Source organism: Andrographis paniculata, unplaced genomic scaffold, assembly GCF_009805555.1.
Source record: "Andrographis paniculata isolate CXL003 unplaced genomic scaffold, ASM980555v1 Contig34END, whole genome shotgun sequence".
In the NCBI taxonomy this organism is placed as follows: Eukaryota; Viridiplantae; Streptophyta; class Magnoliopsida; order Lamiales; family Acanthaceae; genus Andrographis; species Andrographis paniculata.
Genome location: NW_026137567.1, coordinates 3,420,343 through 3,442,579, shown reverse-complemented (window position 1 = coordinate 3,442,579; position 22,237 = coordinate 3,420,343). Strand labels below are relative to the sequence as shown.

The 22,237-nt window shown below is 26.6% G+C and overlaps 2 protein-coding genes across 2 annotated transcripts; both read right to left on the bottom strand.

Annotated features, from left to right (window-relative positions):
• Positions 1-5,957: 5,957 nt before the first annotated feature.
• Positions 5,958-7,591, bottom strand: LOC127248421 (putative clathrin assembly protein At4g40080). Its single transcript, XM_051270741.1, has one exon. The coding sequence runs from the start codon at positions 7,545-7,547 to the stop codon at positions 6,534-6,536; it is 1,014 nt and encodes a 337-aa protein (XP_051126698.1). The 5' UTR covers positions 7,548-7,591; the 3' UTR covers positions 5,958-6,533.
• A 6,970-nt stretch (positions 7,592-14,561) lies between these two features.
• Positions 14,562-20,439, bottom strand: LOC127248761 (protein DETOXIFICATION 27-like). Its single transcript, XM_051271277.1, has 8 exons — positions 20,027-20,439; positions 18,256-18,797; positions 17,545-17,631; positions 17,373-17,429; positions 16,036-16,274; positions 15,155-15,273; positions 14,982-15,071; positions 14,562-14,755 (listed from the first exon to the last, which is right to left on the bottom strand). Exons 1-8 carry the CDS (start codon positions 20,282-20,284, stop codon positions 14,711-14,713), a joined length of 1,437 nt encoding a protein of 478 aa, XP_051127234.1. The 5' UTR covers positions 20,285-20,439; the 3' UTR covers positions 14,562-14,710.
• Between the last annotated feature and the right edge of the window lie 1,798 nt (positions 20,440-22,237).

Genomic DNA, 22,237 nt, shown 5'->3' with positions numbered 1-22,237 from the left:
AATTTATTTTAATTAACAGTAATTTATATATTTTGATATAATAATGATCACTTATATTATTCAAATTTTTAATAAATGCAAACGAGATTTTGATATTTGATTGTTCTATAAATTTTGAAAAATTATGAAATTATAAGGTTGTTGAGCGAATGAGATGAAATATCTGAAAATTTTACTTCTTCGATGTCTCCGTTGCTTTTTGAGGAATTTATTGAGGTTATAATAATAATACATAGATTTTGCTCGTCTTTATCGATCTTATTCAAAATTTTGTTGAAAGATTATGCTTTTTTTTTCTTGTATGTGGTGTTGAAATTACAAAATGAGAAGAAAAAATAGCATAAAGAAAAAAAGCAAGAAAGAAGAAGACAATTACATAAATTATTTGTAAGTAAATTACTTTTATACCTCTAAATTAATATAAGTCTTTAAATTAATTTTTATAATCCAAAAGCTATTAATGAATCAACGTGATGTTGAATATTAGGTTTCAACATGGGATCCCACCCTTATACTATGTCATATAAATTTTATTTCAATATTTTATTAACATATTTTATAGCATGATTAATTCACACTTGTTTAAGTCCATGTTTGATTGGATTGAAGCTCTTAATATTGCTCAAAACTCTTATATAAATACAATACGCTATGAGTAGGAGAGCAATTAAGTAAACGACCAAATAATTAGCTTAACCTAATGAAATTTGGTATGTATTGAATAATAGTTTAACGGAAATTATATAAAATATTGAACAACATTTTTCCTTTTTTTTAAGATTGAAAATTTTCGTATAGACCATCTCCAATACAATTTTATTTTTTACGCCACAGTCCCATAAATGGAGTTGTGACCTTCCAATCATGCGTCATTTTTGACACATTGTGCATTGTAGCAATGCCATTTTTGGTGGTATGTTCTTTCTTCTTTTTTTTTTTTCTTTAATTTTGTATATTATTTCTTTTATTTATTTTTTATTTTTAATTTTTTTAAAAGATAATATTGTATTAATTTTAGATGTAAAAAGTAGTTTAAAATCATATATAAAATATAATATGTGAAGAATATTTTTTTTTAGGAATAAAAAATAGAGTTGTGGATTAGAATAAAAATACTCTAACAACTGCATTTTTTGAGTTAAAATACTATAAATAAAGTTCGTGAATTGCATATGACCTTAGCGTTTGGAATAAATTAATTAACAAAACAACCACACATTTGACCTTAGGAAACATAATGTCATTATTTTGCCAAACTGGGTCATCAAATTCTCGTCTTTTATGTGTGTTCTGATATCAATTTTCATTGTTTGTGCTTCACCTAACACATGAGTGGTGGATATAAAAGCTTGTTTGTTCACTTTGAGGTCATATTCAACTAAGTGGCTACTATAATGCTGAATTTAAAAATGTCTATTATAACTAAATAGATAAAATTATAATACTTAATAAAAGTACGCACAACACCAAAACATATATAATCGATCAGTCGTAAAGGACAAGGTGCTCGAACACATGGAACGGTTTATGGCCGAGAACCTCACACAGAAAGATCAACCCGTCACAAAAGGAATTCAAGCCGGTTGGTAGAGGTTTTTGGGAGCCGATTTCGCAGTCTTCAAAGGTGCAAATTGTATCAATTTTATAGATTTTTATTTTATAATTTTTAACATAAAATAATATTTTCTTTGTCTTACCCACTGTGTCCATCTTCTTATTTTCATATGTCTCACTTATTTTGTCATTTTTTTTTTCTTGAAAAAGTTTCACATTTCAATATCATTTTAGTTTTTTAAATTTATAATTTTTTAAATTTTAATTAGACTAATTACTTATTTTAATCTTAATCTATAATTATTTTTTATTATAAAATAATTATTTTTATTATACATTCTTAATTATTTATTAATTATACCCCGTAATTTTTCGCATCTACGGTAATATATATACTATAGCCAAGACGGAGGGAGAGGGAGTAAATAATTGATGCATCAATTCAAATGAAGTTTTGGGATATTTTTCTTTAATCGAATTATTCCAAGCTTTTAGATGCATTTTTTTCATATCAATCATCTATTTTTTGTTAAATAAAATGTTCAACTTTTTAGTATTATTTATTATGTTTAGAATGAATGGATCCAAAACTTTAAATATTTTTCTTACATGTCAATACATTTTTAACTCGACAAATAAATTAATTAACAAACTCACGTTGTAATAACCAAATCAAAAATATAAATTTTTAGTGTAATAAAAATATTTTAAATTCACCTAAAAATGAGTGGTTAAACTAAAATACAAACACATTTTCCGTCTCACCTAAACGTTCAAACGGTTAGGAAAACTAAGCCGTGGGACTCGAACTCGAAACCTAACTTAGGCTCTGATATCATGGGCTCTGATACCATGTCGGATGTTAATGACCGTCTCACTTAAAAACTCGAACTGTTAAAAAAATTAAATCATTATTCATATATCCGCAAAGTGTATTTCTATCGTTAAAAGTAACAAGAGGAAACAAAAACACTACTATTCGATGAATCTGAAACACGCTTCTATCGCTATAGCTGCCTAAATAAATTCTCTCTAGGTTTCTTCACCCATTCCCTTCTGTAAGTTCAGTGTGGCGGCTTCGATGAAGGGCTTCAATCTCTCCGGGATTCGGTAGAGGTTTTTTACTTTTAATTTCCAGATCCGAATTCGTCAGGTAAAGTTCATACTTTTACTCGAACACTTCTTGATTTTGCTTTGTTGGATGTTTTGGTACAACTTCTATTTTCCCGTGGAACTATTGATCGTTTAGACGATGTTATTCGAAAGTATGAAGCCCCTTTATTTTTTTTTTTTAACATATTAATCCTTTGCCAAGCCTAAATGTATTCATTAGATTACTTTCGGATGTTGTGCAGCTGGAAGATGATTCCACTGGCATCTTCCTTTTCAATGATGTTCGATTGTTAGGCGTACTTCAATTCTTACTTCAAAAAATCTTTGGCTTATCTAACCGGTTCGATCTTCCCTTTTCTACTCTGAGTCTGTTCTCCAAGCACTGTTCTTGTTTTTACATCATTGTTATTGATGGTTTATGTAAAGATAAATTTATGGATGCGGCCTTAAAGATATTCTATAAAAGATATCAGTAAGGTCGATCAGCGTTCGTATAGGATGTTGATAAATCTATCTGTGTAGGTGAGACCGAGTAAGGATGCCAAACATATTTATACAATCGAAAGAAAAACATATAAGAGAAATCCACATGTATGATAAGCAAAATGTATAACTCTAGATGATGTATAGACATTGTCTTTATATAATGATTTATGATACATTTGTAGTTGGGGTGTGATTATTAGAGAAGATGACGATGTTACGCTAGCTATAGCTTTCGAATAAGATGAAAGCTCATAGTGTAGAGTGAAGTTGTATGAATTTTTGTAATATTGGTTGCATTGGTATAGAAAGCTGAAACTCTCAATATTAGTTAACCACAATGTCATCTTTTTGAGCGGATTGTATAATTCTAATAGATATGATGCGACCAGACATACTTTCTCGAGCCTCATTATAAAAGTTTTCCCGCCATGCTATATCCTACGATATAGAGGTGTTACCGGCATGTGTATTGGAGAAACCTTTTATTTTATTTAGGTGAATCTTAGAAATGAATGTCGCAACTGTTCTTGAGAAAATGTGGTTAGGGATCTTACCATTGAAACACAAAACTCGACGTAGTTGATAAGTACAATATTATTACTCGGCACTGAAACAAGGCTCATATGTAATGTCTTGGTCTTATATTCAACTATTAAGATTTCTTTGTTCCGGCAATGATCATATAAGGGATGCACTCACAAATTTTCGATGCTGAATTATGAATTATATTCATTCAATTATGTTATTCAAAATGAATTTTATCCATTTATAAAATATTTCATACAAAATATAATCTAATTAAATAATTTATTATTATATTATTATTTTATTTTAAAATTTACTAATATCATACAATTTGAATTTATGAAAAAAAAATAAAGTTTATATATAAATAAATAAAACTTGAATAAAGCTTTTTTAATTGCTTAAAATAAAGATTATATATATAATATTAAAAATTGAAGCGCGTTGGAAAAAAACTAGAGGACGAATTTAACATTATGTGGTGATTACCATAAAAATTGGAGTTCGCGAAGCCGCCAACCGCCTCTTTTGTTGTCCGTCGCTGTCGCTGACCTTAGCTGTCGATTGGCTGAATTGACCGGAGGATTATGCCATTTTCGACCTCGGCAAAGACACAAGAAATTTTGTTTCTTCGGCTTGGCTAACAGGCATGAGAAGAGGGAAGTATCGGATTGTATTGGATCACTCCCTCTAACATAAATAAATAAATAATGTGTATTTTTAACAGTTTAGACTTTTATGCAAGATAATCGTTCATATCATCTAACAAATTGATTAGCGATACAAATTAATTCTAATCATCAATTTTAAAAACTTGCAAATGAATAGTGGGGCAAATTAAATTTAAATTCTTCTGTAGTAGCAGATGGGCATTCAATTCAAAACCTCTCACTTTGAATAGGATCCAATGTTGGGACATTTAATTTATATATATATATATAAATATATAACAAAATTTTACGAAGAAATATATATATATATGTCATGAGTTTAAACCTCAATGTCTCTGGTTTTACCTGTCACACATCTAGTGTGACTTACTTTATTTGACTTAATTTGCAGGCTATTAAATTCGATAAAAATTTATTCATAGTGCAATCAAAGAATAGTTTTTGCGAATTTTCTGTCATAAAAAAAAATCGTGCTTGTGTGAAGTTATGGTGAAATTATGCATAGATTTGCTGATATATGATAGTTAACAAAAAGGAAACAAAATCATTTTTGTCCCATCTTAAATATAATACTCCATCTATCCCGGGTATTGTGTCCCGTTTACAGTAGACATGAGAATTTAAAAAGGGTATAATTAGTAAATAATTAAAAAATATATTAATAAAAATAATTTTATATTAATATTAAGATAATCAATTAGTCTAATTAAAATTAATAATTTTGATATGTGATTAAAGTGTATAAATATTTTCCAAAAAAAAAAAGTAACAGACTAAATAGAATAGACGAAAATAAAGAGGTGTACACGATAAACATAGAGAAATTAATTTTGGTGCTATTAAAATTTTGATCAATTTTTATATCATTTAAAATAAAATAATCAATTTTGATTCTAACACTACTTTTTCAACAAAATCCTCTCATATGGATTAAATAAACAACTTAAAAATAGTAACACATAATATAATACAAATAATTATAAATTGATAATATTTAGTTAATCAAATAATTTAATTAAGATTCACAAAATTTAAAATATAATAAAAATGTATGATTAATTTTTAAAAAATAAAATAAAAAATTATATGGGATAAATCGAAATGAAAATATTGAATATTTCATGTGAAAGGGAGAACACAAACTTTGATGACAATAAATTTTGTTAAATAAAGCAAAAAGGTTGTTAAAAAGCTGTTAATAAAGCAATAAATAAAAGAACAATTGAAGAAACAATACTCGAATGTAATAAACGAAAGCAGTAACAAAAGTTGTATATATAATAGGATAAATTATACTCCTTTTTTTTATTTTTTATTTTTTTTATAGACTTTAATCTCAAAATGTTTACAACTTACTTTTATTTATTTATTTATTTATTTATTGGAGCTGGTATGAAATAGTTTATGTAGTAGCCCCTCCTACAAAAATTGAATTTATTAAATTATCAAACTTATGAAATCACCTTTTAAATATCTTTAAAAGTTTTAATAATTTAATATACGAATAAAATCAAATTTAAATCTAAACTTATTCAATTTAAAATTAAACATTTAAAATATTTTAATAATAATAATAATATTGACAAAAGAGAAGGTTCATCATGTGAGAAAGAATGTACAGAAAAAGCAGACATCCAAAAAAGTAACAGACAAACAATAAATATCCGTTACAAATGATTGACCTCTCATCTTTACCATACTAAAATTAAAAAATACAAAACAACACAACAGTTACCGTTGCAGATGAAACATTTGGGCACAAATGAAGTAAAAAATAAAAAATTTAATGTACAACTAAAAATAATATTAAATAAAATTAATATTACTAGTATTTATGCACGTGCTTTCATTTTCAACATCCTTTTTTATATCTCTAAAATGTTGCTTTGATCCGTTCTAACCTACAGTGCTCAAAGTATTTGCAAAATTGATTTATAATAATAATAATAATAATAAAAATAATAATAATAATAATATAGACAAAGGGGCAGGTGCTGCCTTTATTATCCCAATAAATGAATATAATTCTCCAACCTTACCCCATACATATTATAATATACATCAATCACTATTCACAGTAAAAAAAGACCAAAATAGAATATTTTTTAGAAAAAAAAATTAATAAACTTTCTATTTGTTACCAATTATTCAATTGATTTTATGGATTTAAAAAAAAAAAAACTGTCAAAACCTTCCCGAGTGGAACTCGACCGAGTCACCCCCGACTCGGATGACTCGGCCATCGAACCGGGCCGACTCACTGGGTTTCGCCCGGGTTCCCAAGATCAAGAACTTTCCGCCGTCTCTGTACACCTGCAGCTTCTGAATTCTGTCCTTCAATTCCTCAATCGTGCTCCACATCATCTCGATCGAAGGTTTCTGAACGACGCAAATGGCGGAAAGTGTTTCCCTGCAATTCAGCAGTCTTTTCAGAGCGCAGACGAGTTCGAACGAGTCGCCGAAGCTCAGGCAGGCGAGTCTCCCGCCGGCCTCGCCGAGTCGCCGGAGGAGCTCGTTCGCCGCCGTGAGGTAGTCTCCGATGATGAATCCGATGATCTCTTTCACCAACGCGCCGTCGCCGGAGCGGTCGGCGTCGGCGTCGGGCAGTTTACAGATCTCCTCGACGAGGGCGGCGAGGGCGTCGATCTCCCGGACGAGATCGGAGTTGAGGAAGGAGGAGATTCGGAGGTCGTCGGAGTCTTTAATGGCGGCGGAGGAGCAGAGGAAGTAGCCGAAGGCGCGGGAGGTGGAGAGGAGGGTTTCGAGGTAGCGGGCGTACCAGCGGACCCAGCGGGAGAGGGACCAGGCGGCGCCGTCGCGGAAGGCGGAGAGGTTGAGGTAATTGTGGCCGCCGGCGGCCGGAAAAATGGAGAGCTGGTCCTGGAGGATGAAGGGGCCGCGGCGGATGATGTGGTGGACGATGAGGAGGCATTTGAGGGCGACGACGGAGTCGCCGGTGCGGTGGAGGCGGTCCATGAGGGCGGAGATGAGGGGGGAGGCGGCCGCGCGGGAGGTCTGGCCGAGGAGGAGGAGGTCGGAGAGGCGGCGGTCGTCGGGGGGGGTGGGGGGGTGGTGGGTGGTGGCGCGGAGGAGGGCGAGGCGGAGGGAGGCGGCGGAGAGGAAGGAGGCTTTGGATAGGGAAGCTTTGTCTTTGAGGAGGGCGACGATACGCCGCCGGAGACTGACTGTTCTTCCCATTAGAGATTAAGAATGACAGAAAATGAATGTTGAAGAAGAATGGGACAAGTCTTGCCTATATAGTGGGTGCATAAATAAATAAATAAATAATTACTACTCCCTCGTTCCAAGTGTTAATTTTTTAATTTTAGTTCGTCTCAATCTATTTTAACATTATAAATATTCTTGAAATTTACAATATATTAAATAAATATTACTATTTTTATATTATATAATACTAATAAAGTTATTTTAATTATTTTTTACTTTATTTTTATTATATTTTAATATAATATTAATATTTTTAAAGTTCGTGAAAAAACAAACAGATGCATAATTATAAAACAAAGGGAGTATAATCTAAACTTATATCTACTTGTTCGGACATTTATTTAAAAAGAAAATAAATAAAATAGAATTTTTATTTTATTAATAAAAAAAAAATAATTATATATTGATATTAAAGTATATTTAATTTTTTATATAAATTATAAATATATTATTTTATATATATATAATTATTTTATACATAAAATCAAATAGAAAAAAATATCAAAATATTTTATATTTTTATTAATCAATAAACTAATATTATTATTTATTAATTTATCATAAACCCCTGTGTGTGTGCGCGCGCGTGGATGATTGTTCTAGACAAATTTTTTGGATGATTGGCACATTTTGAAAAGGCTTTTGTATGCTTGAAGTTTTCGATTTTTTTTTTTTTTCTCAATTATACCTCTTTATTTAAATATATAAATAGCATTTGTTGTTATTCAATTTTATAAGTATTCTCAAAATCTTAAAACATATTTGAGGCCAACCTTTTACTTTTGTGTGTGTAAATTTGTTTCTTGGATTTGAAATTTTAAGATTAAAAATTTGTATTTGAATTGTTGTTTAATTAATGTAATATTTTGAATAAAAAATAAATTTTTAATATAATAAAAAATTAAAAAATAATTTTTTAATTTGATATTTTAAAAATAATAATAGTAAAAATTTTGTAAAAAATTAGTCCACAAAAGAACACAACTTTGTGTCTCAAATATGGAGTAATTTTATTATTTATGTATCTAGGGTTTGTAATTTTTCTTCCGACAAAATTCACAATATATATATATTTATTATCTGATAAAAAATAATATTTAACATAAAATATTACCAACATTACATATACCTTACATCAAAAAAAATTCGGATCAAGACACTAAACAAAAAGCCCACATTTATCTTTGTTATATATTCCTTCCGTTCACTATTAAGCTTTCCATTTGATTTTTTAAAATAGTAATGTTCATTTTATTCTTGACATTAAAATAAAAATAATGTAAAAAATAAAACATACGAGTATTTTAATGTTCAAATAAAAATTACTTTATTTTAAAAAGAAATTGATTTTGACAAACTAAAATAGAAAATTTACGTTTTGGAGAGAGGGGGTATATACTATAGTAAAAACATTAATATAAGGTAAGCAGTATGTAATTGGATTATGGTTAAAATATTTTTGAAAATATAATTGATAACTTGTAAAAAAAATTATATTAAATTAAAGATTATAATAGTATTTTATCTAAAATTAATTAAATATCTTGTTTTGCTTGATAATAAATATTTGAACATAATTCTAAAAAAAAAATCATTTGTACTATCCAAATATACTTATTTCCATTTTTAATGAACTTCAAGAAATTTAAAGAGAAGTTTTGTTATATGATCAATATCACTGAATTTCTTAAATTTTAGAGGCATGAAATATGAGCTCTTTATTTTTGATACTATTTTTTAATTACTATTCTAAAAAATAATAAATAAATAATATAAAAGATTTTATTATAAAAAGTAAAAAAAAAATTAAATACTTGTTACAAAAAAGTTAAAAGATTAAATATTCAATTTAAAATAATATATTTTTATATATTTTATACAATTTTTATATCATACACTAAAAATCAATTCATCTATAAACATCGAATAATAAGAGCTCATATATATTTTCTGGATATGTGTGTCTTAAGAAAGATATTAATAATGAACTCTTTTGAAATAGATTATACTAGTAATAGACTTCATTTCTTTCAATTCATTTGTTTATTATTTTTATCTTCATTTATCTTATTTTATTTATTTTTCTTTGAAGAAAAAATAATTATACATTTTAGTTGTATTTTTAATTTTATAATCAATATTTTATTAATTTTAATTAAATTAATTAATTGTTTTAATATTAATTTATAATTATTTATATTATATAATAATTATTTCTACTGTTACAAAATTTATTCGCTGTATCATTCCAAACCAACAAAAAAACCAAAATTAGTAATCATAAGAACAAAAAAGTACTTTAAAAGTGATTGTGGGATATATAGAAAAAAAAAATAATGATCGAACAAAATAAATGAACGGCATAATTCCTTATATAGTCTTCTTTGAGACATGTCATCTACCGATGAAATTAGATAAATCTACAAAACATTGAAATTGATAAACTTAAACTAACTCGATCCTCAACGAAAACAAAATATTTACTTGAGATAGATATTATGTATTCATCTCTAAATCTATAATAATATAGAATTATTTTTTTAAAAAAAGATCGAATTAATGACCGTATGATCTACATATTTTTTTTTATCAAAATAATTATATTATAGTTAGTAACCACAATTGTTAAATTTGCATCTCATGCTTTCCATGAAAGTTTAGAACTTGTTAGGTCTTACTTAAAATATGTATATTGCTATTTTTTTTTAATAAACAAATATTTTTATCGATATATAAAATATTTTATTTTTTATATATAAAAAGAAATACTCCCTACGTTCATCAGTAAGTTTTTCATTTGACTTTTGTATCGTAATTAAAATAAATTAGTATTTTATAGATATATATATATATATAGTGTAATATTCATTTTACCATTGACATTAAAATAAAAATTAATGTGGAAAATATAAAATAAAATTATTTTGGTATTTAGATGAGATTTTACTTTTTTTTTTAAAAAAAAATGAGAAAAATTTACTTGGACAAACTAAAGGCGATAAAATGAAAAAATTTACTCTTCTATAGAGAGAGTATGTTATATTAATCATAAATAAATACATATATATATATATATATTTTATTTTATAAAATATTTATTTTTTTGTATAACTAATAATATATATATATAGTTAATTGTTAGTTGCGGATTAATATAATAGAGTCCCAACTAGTGCACAAAAGTCAACCTCTCATATCCAAATATGATGCAATTAGTTGAATATCACAATGTTGGCATTAATTATTTAATGGTCAAACTTGGCTTAGGTTGCCATCTTCAACGTTAATTATTGATAACAAAATAAAATTAAAATAAATAAAAAAGACATGCACACACGCCTTCAACAGCCATTTATTTCAGAAAAAGAATCTGGCCGTGTTTATCTTGCTTAATACAATTACCCACCTTCTTTATTATTATTATTATTATTATAATAACAGAATTATTTTATTAATGTTATTATATCTTTTTAATAAAATATAATATTTAAAATTAAAATATACTATAATTATCGAATTTATTAAGAATATGTATTTATATAAGATAAATATAATATTATTTATCATAATAAATATATATATTAACGTTTTTTTTTTCAATTATTGAAATATATTTTATATTGTCATTCCGGTAAAATGGACTAAATATTTATAGTTGTTTTTTGAACGATTAATTCATATTTATTCATTTTTTTCATTTTTCATTTTTACTTTTACTTTATTTTTTCAAAAATAGTTAATTCTGATGTTAATTTTTTTTATATATTTATTTTTTATGTAAAAAAGTTATATAAATAAGAATAATAATACTAACTAATAAGAAATATAAATTAAAATAAATTGATATATTAAATGATAATAAAATTAATATTATAAAATTAAAATATTAATATAAAATACTATTATGTTACAATAATTCTATATTATTAATAATTATATAAAAATATTTATTAAAGCATGCTCATTTCATTAATTTTTCATTGATTATAAAGAAGAGTTAATATAAAAAAAAAATTAGTATTGCTAATGCTATTTGAGAAATGAAATCGACGCATAATAATAATAAAAATTAAAATAAATTAAATAGCAACAACAGCAACAACAATAATAATAATATTGTATTTTCTAAAACTAATATATATTTTTTATATTTTTATTTAATATTTTTTTCAATTATTTTTATCTACAATTGTATTATATATAAGTTCATATAATTATATAAATTAATAAAAAATATTTTACAATTCTATAAAATTTATATAAATAATTGAATCTAATCTATAAAACACTCTCTATATAATATATATTGAAGCATAGATCCTTTCCATAGTAAAAATTAATATTTAATGTAAAATTCTATATAAAAAAAAAAAAAACTACTTAACGTGATATTAGTGCGAAAATTTATTTGAAAACAAAATTATATCACAAAGTATAGGCAGATGTTGATATTACTGTAACACATGGCACTAGTAATTTCGTTCTATTAAAAAAAAATTGTTTTATAATTTAATATTTTTGTTATTATTAAAAAATATACAATGCTCTATTTAATATTTAAATTTTGAAACATCACAGCTATTTAATTAATTGAAGTTTAAAATATGTGTGCTTATATAGTGAAATTGTTTAAAAAAATATATATATATTTTTTTTATGTAAAGTATAAAAAATTATGTAAATAATAATAAAATAACGAGTGTGTATAATATATTAATTTTTTTGAGCAAAATGTATTTTTTGAGAAGTGTGGAAGAAAGGCAAATTAAATTTCAATCCAATTAAAATAATTAATACTCCCTCCTTCTCATATTCCTATCACTTTCCTTTTTTCTGGAAAATAATTATACACTTTAATCTCATTTTAAATTTTTAAATTTATTTTTTTAAAATTTTAATTAAACTAATTAGTTATCTTAATCTTAATTTATAATTATTTATATTATAGAATAATTATTTTCACTAATACATTCTTAATTATCTACTGATTACAGCCCTCCTAAAATACCGTGTCGTGTAGTAGACACGATATATGGGACGGAGGGAGTATCTTTTAATAATATTAATATAAAAAACAATATTTTCTATATTATTATATTATTATTTTTTGTATATTTTCATAATTATTTAATTTTTATTAATTTAATATTATTTAATTTTATATATTGTGATACCATTAAATTTTTTTTCAAAATTGGCCTATGTTAATGATTAAAGTTGAATGGTGATTTGTAAATGAATCCTTTAATTGTGCAATAGTTAATAAAGGCGAACATTCAGGAAATAAATATAGACGGACATATTTAATTAAAAGTCTAGGAATTGTACTTATTTAAAAAATAAAAAAATAAAAAAAAAAATAAAAAATAAAAAGTCTAGAAATTGTATTTAATATGAAATAAAGAAAGACGACAAAATATGTTACTTTGGACCCACAAATTAAATAAGGATTATTTAATATATTGTTTGTTGAGGTTGGGTATCCATCCATAGGTCTGAACTAAATGTATAAATTATTATTTTCCAAAATTATTATATAAAAATAACAAATTATTAGAAAGTCTTGATAATGCATTAGCTATTTTTAATATTTATATATTTCCATTTTAATCTATCAAATTCAAAGATTTATATATATTATTTTTTTAGTAATAGTGGATTCAAATACTAAGTATTACTTTCTCTGCAGAGGTGTGCTTATTTGATTGGATAAAATTTTTAATAAAAGTAAATAATAATTGTTATTTTTTTTAAAAATAAAAATAAAACAATAATATTTTTTATGACAACAAAAAAAAGTAAAGTATGCATAGATTTGAATGACAGAGAGAGTAATATTTTTATAATAATTATTTACATTATTATCCTCACATTATTATTATACACTAAAAGTAATGATAATTTGACCTTTATACTATTATATTTACCCGTTGCTATTAAAACACTAACATTTTTTAATTCACATATAAAAAAATAAATGTAAACTGTAAAATTGGAAGATGAAAATATTATCTATATATACACAATAGAGGGGTGGGGGAATTAAAAAATATGCTCACTCCGTCTGATTTAGAGACAAATCTTTTGTAAATTACAAATGAAATGTTCTTAAATTTAACGGATGGAGTATAATTAGAGTTGGCAAAAACTGACAAGATATGATCTGATACGAAATAATTGGATTTGGGTCAATGATTTCAACCCGATTATGTATACGGGTTGACACGAACCCGACACGATAGTAAACGGGTCGGGTTAGGGTTGGGGTTTTCAACTCGAACCCGACACGACAACCCAATTATAATATATTAATATTGATTCATTATACATGTAAAATAATCATAATTTAATAATTTCCTCGTAAATTAATTTAAACTAAATTCAATTTTAAATAATTAACCTAATTTACACTCAAACCAATAAAAACTAACATAACACGACAACACAATCAAAAAATTATTTAATTTAAATCAAGAAATTCGACTTAATTATGTATACGGGTCAACACGAGTCAACCCGAATCCGACACAATAATAAACGGGTCGGATTAGGGTTGAGTAATTTAACTCGTTTAAAATATTCAACCCGACACGAATCGACTCATTGCCAACTCTAAGTATAATACTCTATTTTATATTATTATTTTCTATAATAATAAAATATTTTTTAATTAGAATTTCACCTATATACACAATATTTTTGTATAAAGAACAATAAATTCCATGGAAGAAAATAATTATAAATTGAATTATAATTTAAAATTTAATTCATAAACCATGAAGCAAAGTAATACTTCATTGCTCAAATTAATTTCATTTATACTTAGAACCACCATCAATGGTAGTTTTCTCCATAGTAAGTTTGGGCAAGCTAATTTTTACTCGGCTAAATGGAAGAATGAACTAGATTATTTGACGGCATAAAAATAATTTTTGTGGGATAAAATATTTAAATTAATTGTCTCCGAATAGATGCCCGGACACGTAAGAAATACGTTGGTTTAGAAGCTTTTTTTTAAAACATTACTATTGTATATGCTCTTAGAATGATCGATAACAATACATATATCATCTCGATCAATTTGAGATAGGAAATTAAATGTGAAACAGCAAAGATCAAACTAACTTTAAATCCTAAACTTCTGACCACTTCTTGACATATTTGGTTGCTTTCTCTGCCTGCATTTCAATACAATCAAACGTACAATTTCAATTAGCTAGAGCATCTGTACATAAGAAAATCATTTTAGTCTATAATTATAGGGTTTTTGATGTTTAAAAATATAATTATGTATTGTCCAATATATATATCTGTAGTAAAAAAAATATGGGCAATTAATTATGTCATATATATGACATAATTAAATTAATTTGTGTCGTGTGTTAAATTCTTGATTATTATTACCTCTTTATCCCAATCACACCTGATGGTCAAGATGCACAGAATTACTGTCTGAAGTGCAGTTCCACCAAATATCATTCCACCCCACACACCCTGCTTAATTAGTTTATAATTAACTATTCTAACTAATTAAATATCGAATTAATCCAACATGATAAAAATAAAATAAATATTACCATAATTCCCATGTGGAAAACCCACTGCATGAGAATCCCAAGAGGGAGTCCCACAATGTAATAACAAGCAATATTAATGTAAGCTACACGACCTTGCCATCCTGAACCCACAGCCACTCCTGCAATCAAATGGGTTTTGTACTTATGTTTTCAGTCTTATTTTTGAAATATTTATCAATTCTTCTATATTTTCAAGAAGTATTCTATCAAATACTTCATTTTTATATATAAAAATTACTTCAAAAACTCAGTTTAGATAGATATTTTTGAAGTTTTGGAGTTTAAGAGCTTACATGGAACACTTGAGAGTATATATATATATATATATAATTAAATAATGAATATGATGTATTAAGTATTTATGTGGTTTTTTTGAAAAATTAGTGAATTAAAAATATATACATAAATAGACTCGTATTCTTTATATTATATCGATCAAATACCTATTTGTTATTTAAGTTCAAAAACACTTAAATTTAACCATACTCACACATTCATTGAGTTCTAATATATAGTATAATTTAGGAGAAAGTGTAAAGATAACAAGAGTATTTGATTAAAACATAACTAAGAAAACATAGGAAATTAAACAAGAGTGATTGTAGATTATATATATATATATATATATACATGAGTAATTAAATTTATAATTTTGCCATAGTATTATATACTCCCTCCGTCATTCAAATCTATACTCACTTTCCTTTTTAGGTTGTTATCGAAAAATATTCTCGTTTCTTTTTTAAGTAAAAAATCATTATACTTTTATACTTTTTTTTACTATAAAAGGAAAAAATAACAATTATTACTCACTTTTATTAAAACTCGTGCCCGATCAAGTGAGCACATATTTGCACGACCGAGGGAGTATATAAATATACCTGAAAGAACTGGCTGAACACTATTGAAGAGAATAGTTAAAGCCAAGAGTAGTGACATGCTGTTGACTTCATCAAGAACTAACTTGCTTGAAGTGAATAACAATGCAATTGGTTTGTGGAAAACTAGAATTATGGTCATGATCAACACCCCTATGCCCGTCGATGTCACCACCGACACTATTGTCGCAAACCTCGCTTTCTTCCCCTTTCCCGCGCCAAGCTCGTTTGCAACCCTTACACTTCAAGGATAATATATATACATGTCACACTATATCGCTTTCAAGCATTGTCTATTATATACATACATGGTGATGAATTTGGAAACTAATTTTTTTAAGTTTGAGTAAAGATTATGATTAAAAATGCATGAAGTAGGTATCTATAACTTCTATTGAAAACTCAAAATGGTTAGGATGATTACGAGGGAAAATTGCAAATTTTTAGCCCTTTATTTATGGTTAACTATGATTTTTATAATATGTTAAAAAAATGAGATGTATATCTATATTTTTTAAGATATCGATTAAAATGTGGCGACACTACTCTTGTGGATTGTGATTATATATTGTTATTAACAACACAATGTTTTTTTTTTTTTCACTTAATAGAAATATAACATATGACAATAGTCTACACAATATATAGCACAGTTAATTTTAAAACACAATATATGTTATCCATCTATATTTCATGTGCTGATTAGCACCATGAACATTCTCTAATTAATATATATTCTTGGGGACTTTCATATGTTAGAAAAATAATTAATAACGTATACTCCCTCCGTCTCATAATTAAATATCCATTTGCTTTTTGCACATAGTTTTAAAAATATTAGTATTATATTTGGATGTAGTAGGAATAAAGTAGAAATGCCTAAAATAACCTTATTAGTACGTGTGATATAAAGGTAATGACATTTGTGTAATATATTGTAAGTTGTAAGGGTATTTGTAATGTAAAGTAGATAATACAAGCTACTTAAAAAAAAAAGAAAAAAAGAAATGAATACTTTGTTATGAGACGGATGAAGTATTTTAAATAGCTTAAATTTTGAGGTGAGACGGTCATTTCACTCATCTAATATGATATTAGACTTTAGGTGTCGAATTTGAGTCTCGCATACATCTCATTTTAGGTAAGACAGTCATTCCAATCGGTTCAAATTTATACTAAATAAAATTGCTATTGTCATATGCACAATAAATTTGCAATTTTTATTTTTTTGGTATCAAAAGTAATTATTTGTATGCTTAATTTAAGGTCTGAGGTAGGATGAAGTGAAAATATATTATGTGGTAAGAAATGTAGTATTAGTATTAGTTGTAGTTGGTTACCTCGTACCACCGCAGAAGGACAGTGGAATGCTATTCTCCCACCCATTTATTGACATGCTGCATACCCATTCACACACCTTAATTAATTAATCATCATTTATTATTATTATTATGACTATTATTATTTGAAAAAAATAAAAATAAAAATAAAAATAAATTAATTTTCCGTTACCAAACTGATAAAGCGCCGATTGCTATTGCAGCGTTGTCCATGTTGCCAATCATGAGCACTAATATTCTGTAATACCAATTCTCCAAACTGTCCAAAATTTTGGGCATATTCAGACGCAAGTTTTCAAATTTTTATAAAATTTTAAAAATAGTAAAAAATTAGTATCCATATAATATTTCATCTCCCTTTAACAATTTATTCATTTTCTTTTTATTTTGATTTGTCTCATATGGTTAGTTATTGTACTTTCTACTAACATTAAAAATATTATTACAATATATTACATAAATATTATTAATTTTATATCATACAATACTACTAAAGTTATTTAGTCTTTTTTCTTTTACTTTATTCATATCACACCACAGTATAATACTAATTTTCTAAAACTCCGTTCAAAAAAACAAACGGATAGATAAATAAAAGATGTAGAGAGTATTTTATATAGAAAATATTATTCTTTCTGTCTCAAATTGAAAAGGCCTTTGGCATTTTATAGTAAGTTAAAACATAATAGTATTTTATTAGTTATTGGAAGTTTGTAAGAATTTTTTATATTTTATATTTTAATTTTATGTATAAAATAATTGTATATTTAATATTTTGATATCATTATTTTAAAAATAATAAAAAAGTAAGATACGGAAAGAATATTGTTTGATGTAATACTTATTTGAAAAAATTACTATTAGAAAAAATAAAATTATATACCAAATCATGACGCCTGAGGCAGCAGACAACTTGACGAACTCCCAGAGGCCAGAAAACGCATGCACAGAGAACCCTTGCCACGTCAGCGGGCAGCCGCCGGCTAAGATATACACCGCCATGACAGCCGCCCAGAACCACCAGGTGACGCTCTGCACAGCCGAGGCGGCGACGGCGCCGAGGCCCATGACGGAGACAACGAGCCAGGTGACGGCGAGGTGGACGAAGAGGCCGGCGGCGCCGGCCCAGGCGTAGACGGAGTTCTTGTACTGGCACTGCAGGAACTTGTGGAGGGGGAAGATGAAGGCGAAGCTGAAGTGCATGGGGATGGTGCAGAGCGCCATTTGGCCGGCGAGATCCGCCACCTCCGGCGGCTGGCCGAGCAGCTTGAGGAGCGGCGCCGTGAAGAGGTAGAGAGGGAGGAGGAGGAGCGCGGTGGCGAGGAGGACCAGGCAGGAGCGCTGCAGATATACGCCCAGCATCTCGTACTGCTTTCCGCCGTAGGCTTGTCCGCACAGCGTGTCCATTGCACTCGACATACCGATCTATACATATATATGCATATATATATATTTATCTTTTGGCAAAACAGATTTTTCAGAAATTGTGGGTTTAATCTTTTGTTATTATTTAATGGCCATCTAGTTTATGAAATTATAAAAGGGATCTGACAAAGTTTTTGAATAATAAGGTTCGCTTTAATTACCGTGAAACACTTTAAATGTCCGTACTATTTTGATTTTCCAGAGTAAATATAATATTGTGCTTTTATTAATATAATAGTTATGTTTTGTTGGGTGCAAACTCAAGTTCCACAACGAAAATTGTGAAAATTTTTTTACATATTATAAATTCCAAGTGAACTCCACATTAGTACGAAACTTTTTGGAGCAAGTTCAAAAATAAATCCGTACGGTCTAAGCTCAAAACGAACAATATCATTTATTTTAAAAATTGGTGTTCTAGAAAAATATGTTGAGCTTTTATACAAATATATTTGGTGCTATCAAAACAGTTAAATGGTACAAAATTAGCACATTAATCACTGCCAATAGGGTTTCACACAATTTTTATAAACCATAAGTGAATTTTATTTTATTATTATTATTTTTTAATTATATTGAATAGGTGATTTTTGAGTCTATGTAACAAAATTTTAGTTTAAAGGTGTAATTGTTTGGGGTTTGAATTTTAAATTGAGATTTGAATGGTAAAAATTTTGAATTGTAATAGTTGTATAATATGATATAAATAGGCGTTGATACGATGTTTTAAATATAAAATTAATTTAGTATAATATAAAAAATATATATATTTATTTAATTTGATATTTTTAGTAAAAAAAAAAAAGAAGTGTGTGGATTACATAATAAAATTGATATAAATTCTACTACGTTCTTTTTTAGTTTTTTTTCCCCTTTAATATCTTCTAAGATATTATTATTATTATTATTATTATAAAACATCATATGCAACTACTATTTGAATTAATATACATATATATATATATATTATATATATAAAGAAAAACACATTAAAAAAATATCATATACATTCGTTTTAAAATTGCTTTACTATATATCTACCCACGAAATGCCTCTTTTGTGTAAACTTTTACTATATAGCTTAGTTACATTCTTTTACGTTACGGTATAAACCATTTTGGCTAGGCTAATACAAGAATAATTCTACAACAAAATTTATAAAAAAATATTTAATACATTTATTTTTTATTTTTTAAAAAAATTAAATAATCAAATATAGAAGAAATTACCAAAAAGCCAAGATCGAAGCCACAAACGACACTCGAGAGGATGGAAAACGCGGCGAGCTCGATCTCACCGATGTGCCCCGTAAAGGCTTGGGTTATACAATTCCACGAATAACTCGAGAGCCTGCTTATAATCGCAGGCCCGATTATTCGCCACAACAGCTTCGATTCCGTCAACGCTCTTTGCCGGAGGCCACCCTCGTCGGGATCACTGATCTTTATCAATAAGGGACTGGAGTTGCTGCTTTCTAATTCTCCCATGCTTCAGTTCTTGCTTACAACTTATTATTATTATTATTGATATTATTATATAATTATAGTAATAATAATTATTATTATTTTTTATTCTCCCTTACTTGTAATTAGCTTGTTACTTTCTGTTCATATATATATATATAGAGGACATAAAGCTTAGTTATTACAACTTGTGGTAAGTATTAATAAATTGTTGTGTGGACATGCAAGAATTTATAAGTAGTATTGGATTGTAGTAAAAGTTTTGTTTGTGTTTGGATTGCTTAATTCTCAAGTGTATAAATTATTTAGCGCGAGGATAGTGGTGTTCCCTCGTGCACAAGGTTGCAAATTATTTAATAAAACGAATTTAATAAATTAACACAAAATATATATATATATATATATTATAAAGAGTATATATATTACATAGACCACAACGTTCAAGAAATACATCTAGTGCGTACATATATCAACTTTATAAGACTTTGTTTAAATATATTACTCAATCCGTCCTAGATAATACGAGTCTATTACTGTAGATACGAGAATTTAGGTAAAGTATAATTAGTAAATAATTAAAAAGTGTATTTAGTAAAACTAATTATTATATACTAAAAATAATTATAGATTAATATTAAGATAACTAAATAGTTTAATTAATATTAAAAAAATTAAATTTTAAATTTTAAAATATGATTAAAGTGTAATTGTATTTTTTCAAAAAATGAAAAGACAAATTATGTGGTACATACGAAAATAAAAAATAGGAACAAATTATATGGAACGGAGGGAGTATAAAATTGCAGCGGTTATTTTACAAGTGCGGATTCACCTCTCACACTAGACTACTTCATATAAATTGTTTTAAAAATATTAAGACTTTGGGTGTGTTTGTTTTGTGTTTTGATATATTGTTTTTATATTAGGTATCGGGAATTGTGTAAAAACAAAGTTTTTGTTCATTTATGCTCTCAATCCCTTTTTTTTTCTTTTAGTATTTTATTTTTTCTTCAAAATTATTACCGTCAAATATATATGATTTTTCGGAATTTGATTTGGTTTATATTACTAAGCAATTAAAAAGAAATCAAGTTGAAAAGAAAACACTCCTATTTTCTATATGAAAACATAAAAGAAAACAACTATTATCACCTTAAAAATATCAAAAACTAAAAAACCGACCTAAAAAATAAATTTGAAAAAAAAAAAAAAATGCCCCTAAATTTTTCAAGAAGAAATAGATATTAGTTTTGATGTTCCGGTTAACAAATCTCCGTTTATCCAGCGTTTTTAGATGAATTGATATTAGATGTGTGATATGAGAAATTGTGTCAAAAATATAAAATATATTGTTTTAAGTTGAATATTTTGACTTTTTGACTTTTTGTAATGAGTATATAATTTTTTCTTAGAATTTTTTACTTTTGTAAAAAATATTTTGTATTGTTTATTATAATTTTAGGGAAATTGCAATTGAAATATAGTGTTTGATGAACAAAACCATTATGTTTGAAACAGATTAGTATTTATGTTTTTACGAAGAACATTGATAACTGAACGAAATATATATATATATATATCTCATTTTTATACTATAAAAATTATAATTAACCATAACTAAAGGTCTAAAAGATATAATTTTCTTTACACTTATTTGTTATTCAAGTAATATGCTTTTGAACAAAAATGGTCTCAACCCCTGCCTTTTTAAATATTCAAACTTTTTATGATAAAATAATCTTGCCATGTGTGAATAAATGATAAAGAAGTGTCTAAGGGATCACATCCCATACATATCTCTCTTGAAAGAGAATTAAAATAGATGGATTAGTCTCTTTTTATTTTAAACTTGGGTAATCCAATAGTTAGAATAATAATAAAAAAAAAAGAATCAACAAAAGTGTATTGGAATCAACTTGATGAATTACTTATCTAAAGCTTTCTTTCTACTATGATTCTTTTGTTGAAAAAAACTTT

Excerpts from the sequence above, each read along its gene's own strand:
- LOC127248761 (XM_051271277.1), bottom strand. The coding sequence starts at position 20,284 with ATGGGAGAATTAGAAAGCAGCAACTCCAGTCCCTTATTGATAAAGATC. Across the intron at positions 18,798-20,026 it reads GCTTCGATCTTGGCTTTTTG|ATCGGTATGTCGAGTGCAAT; the intron begins GTAATTTCTTCT and ends ATATATGTATAG. Across the intron at positions 17,632-18,255 it reads GCCTCAGGCGTCATGATTTG|TTTGGAGAATTGGTATTACA; the intron begins GTATATAATTTT and ends AATTTTGGACAG.
- LOC127248421 (XM_051270741.1), bottom strand. The coding sequence starts at position 7,547 with ATGGGAAGAACAGTCAGTCTCCGGCGGCGTATCGTCGCCCTCCTCAAA.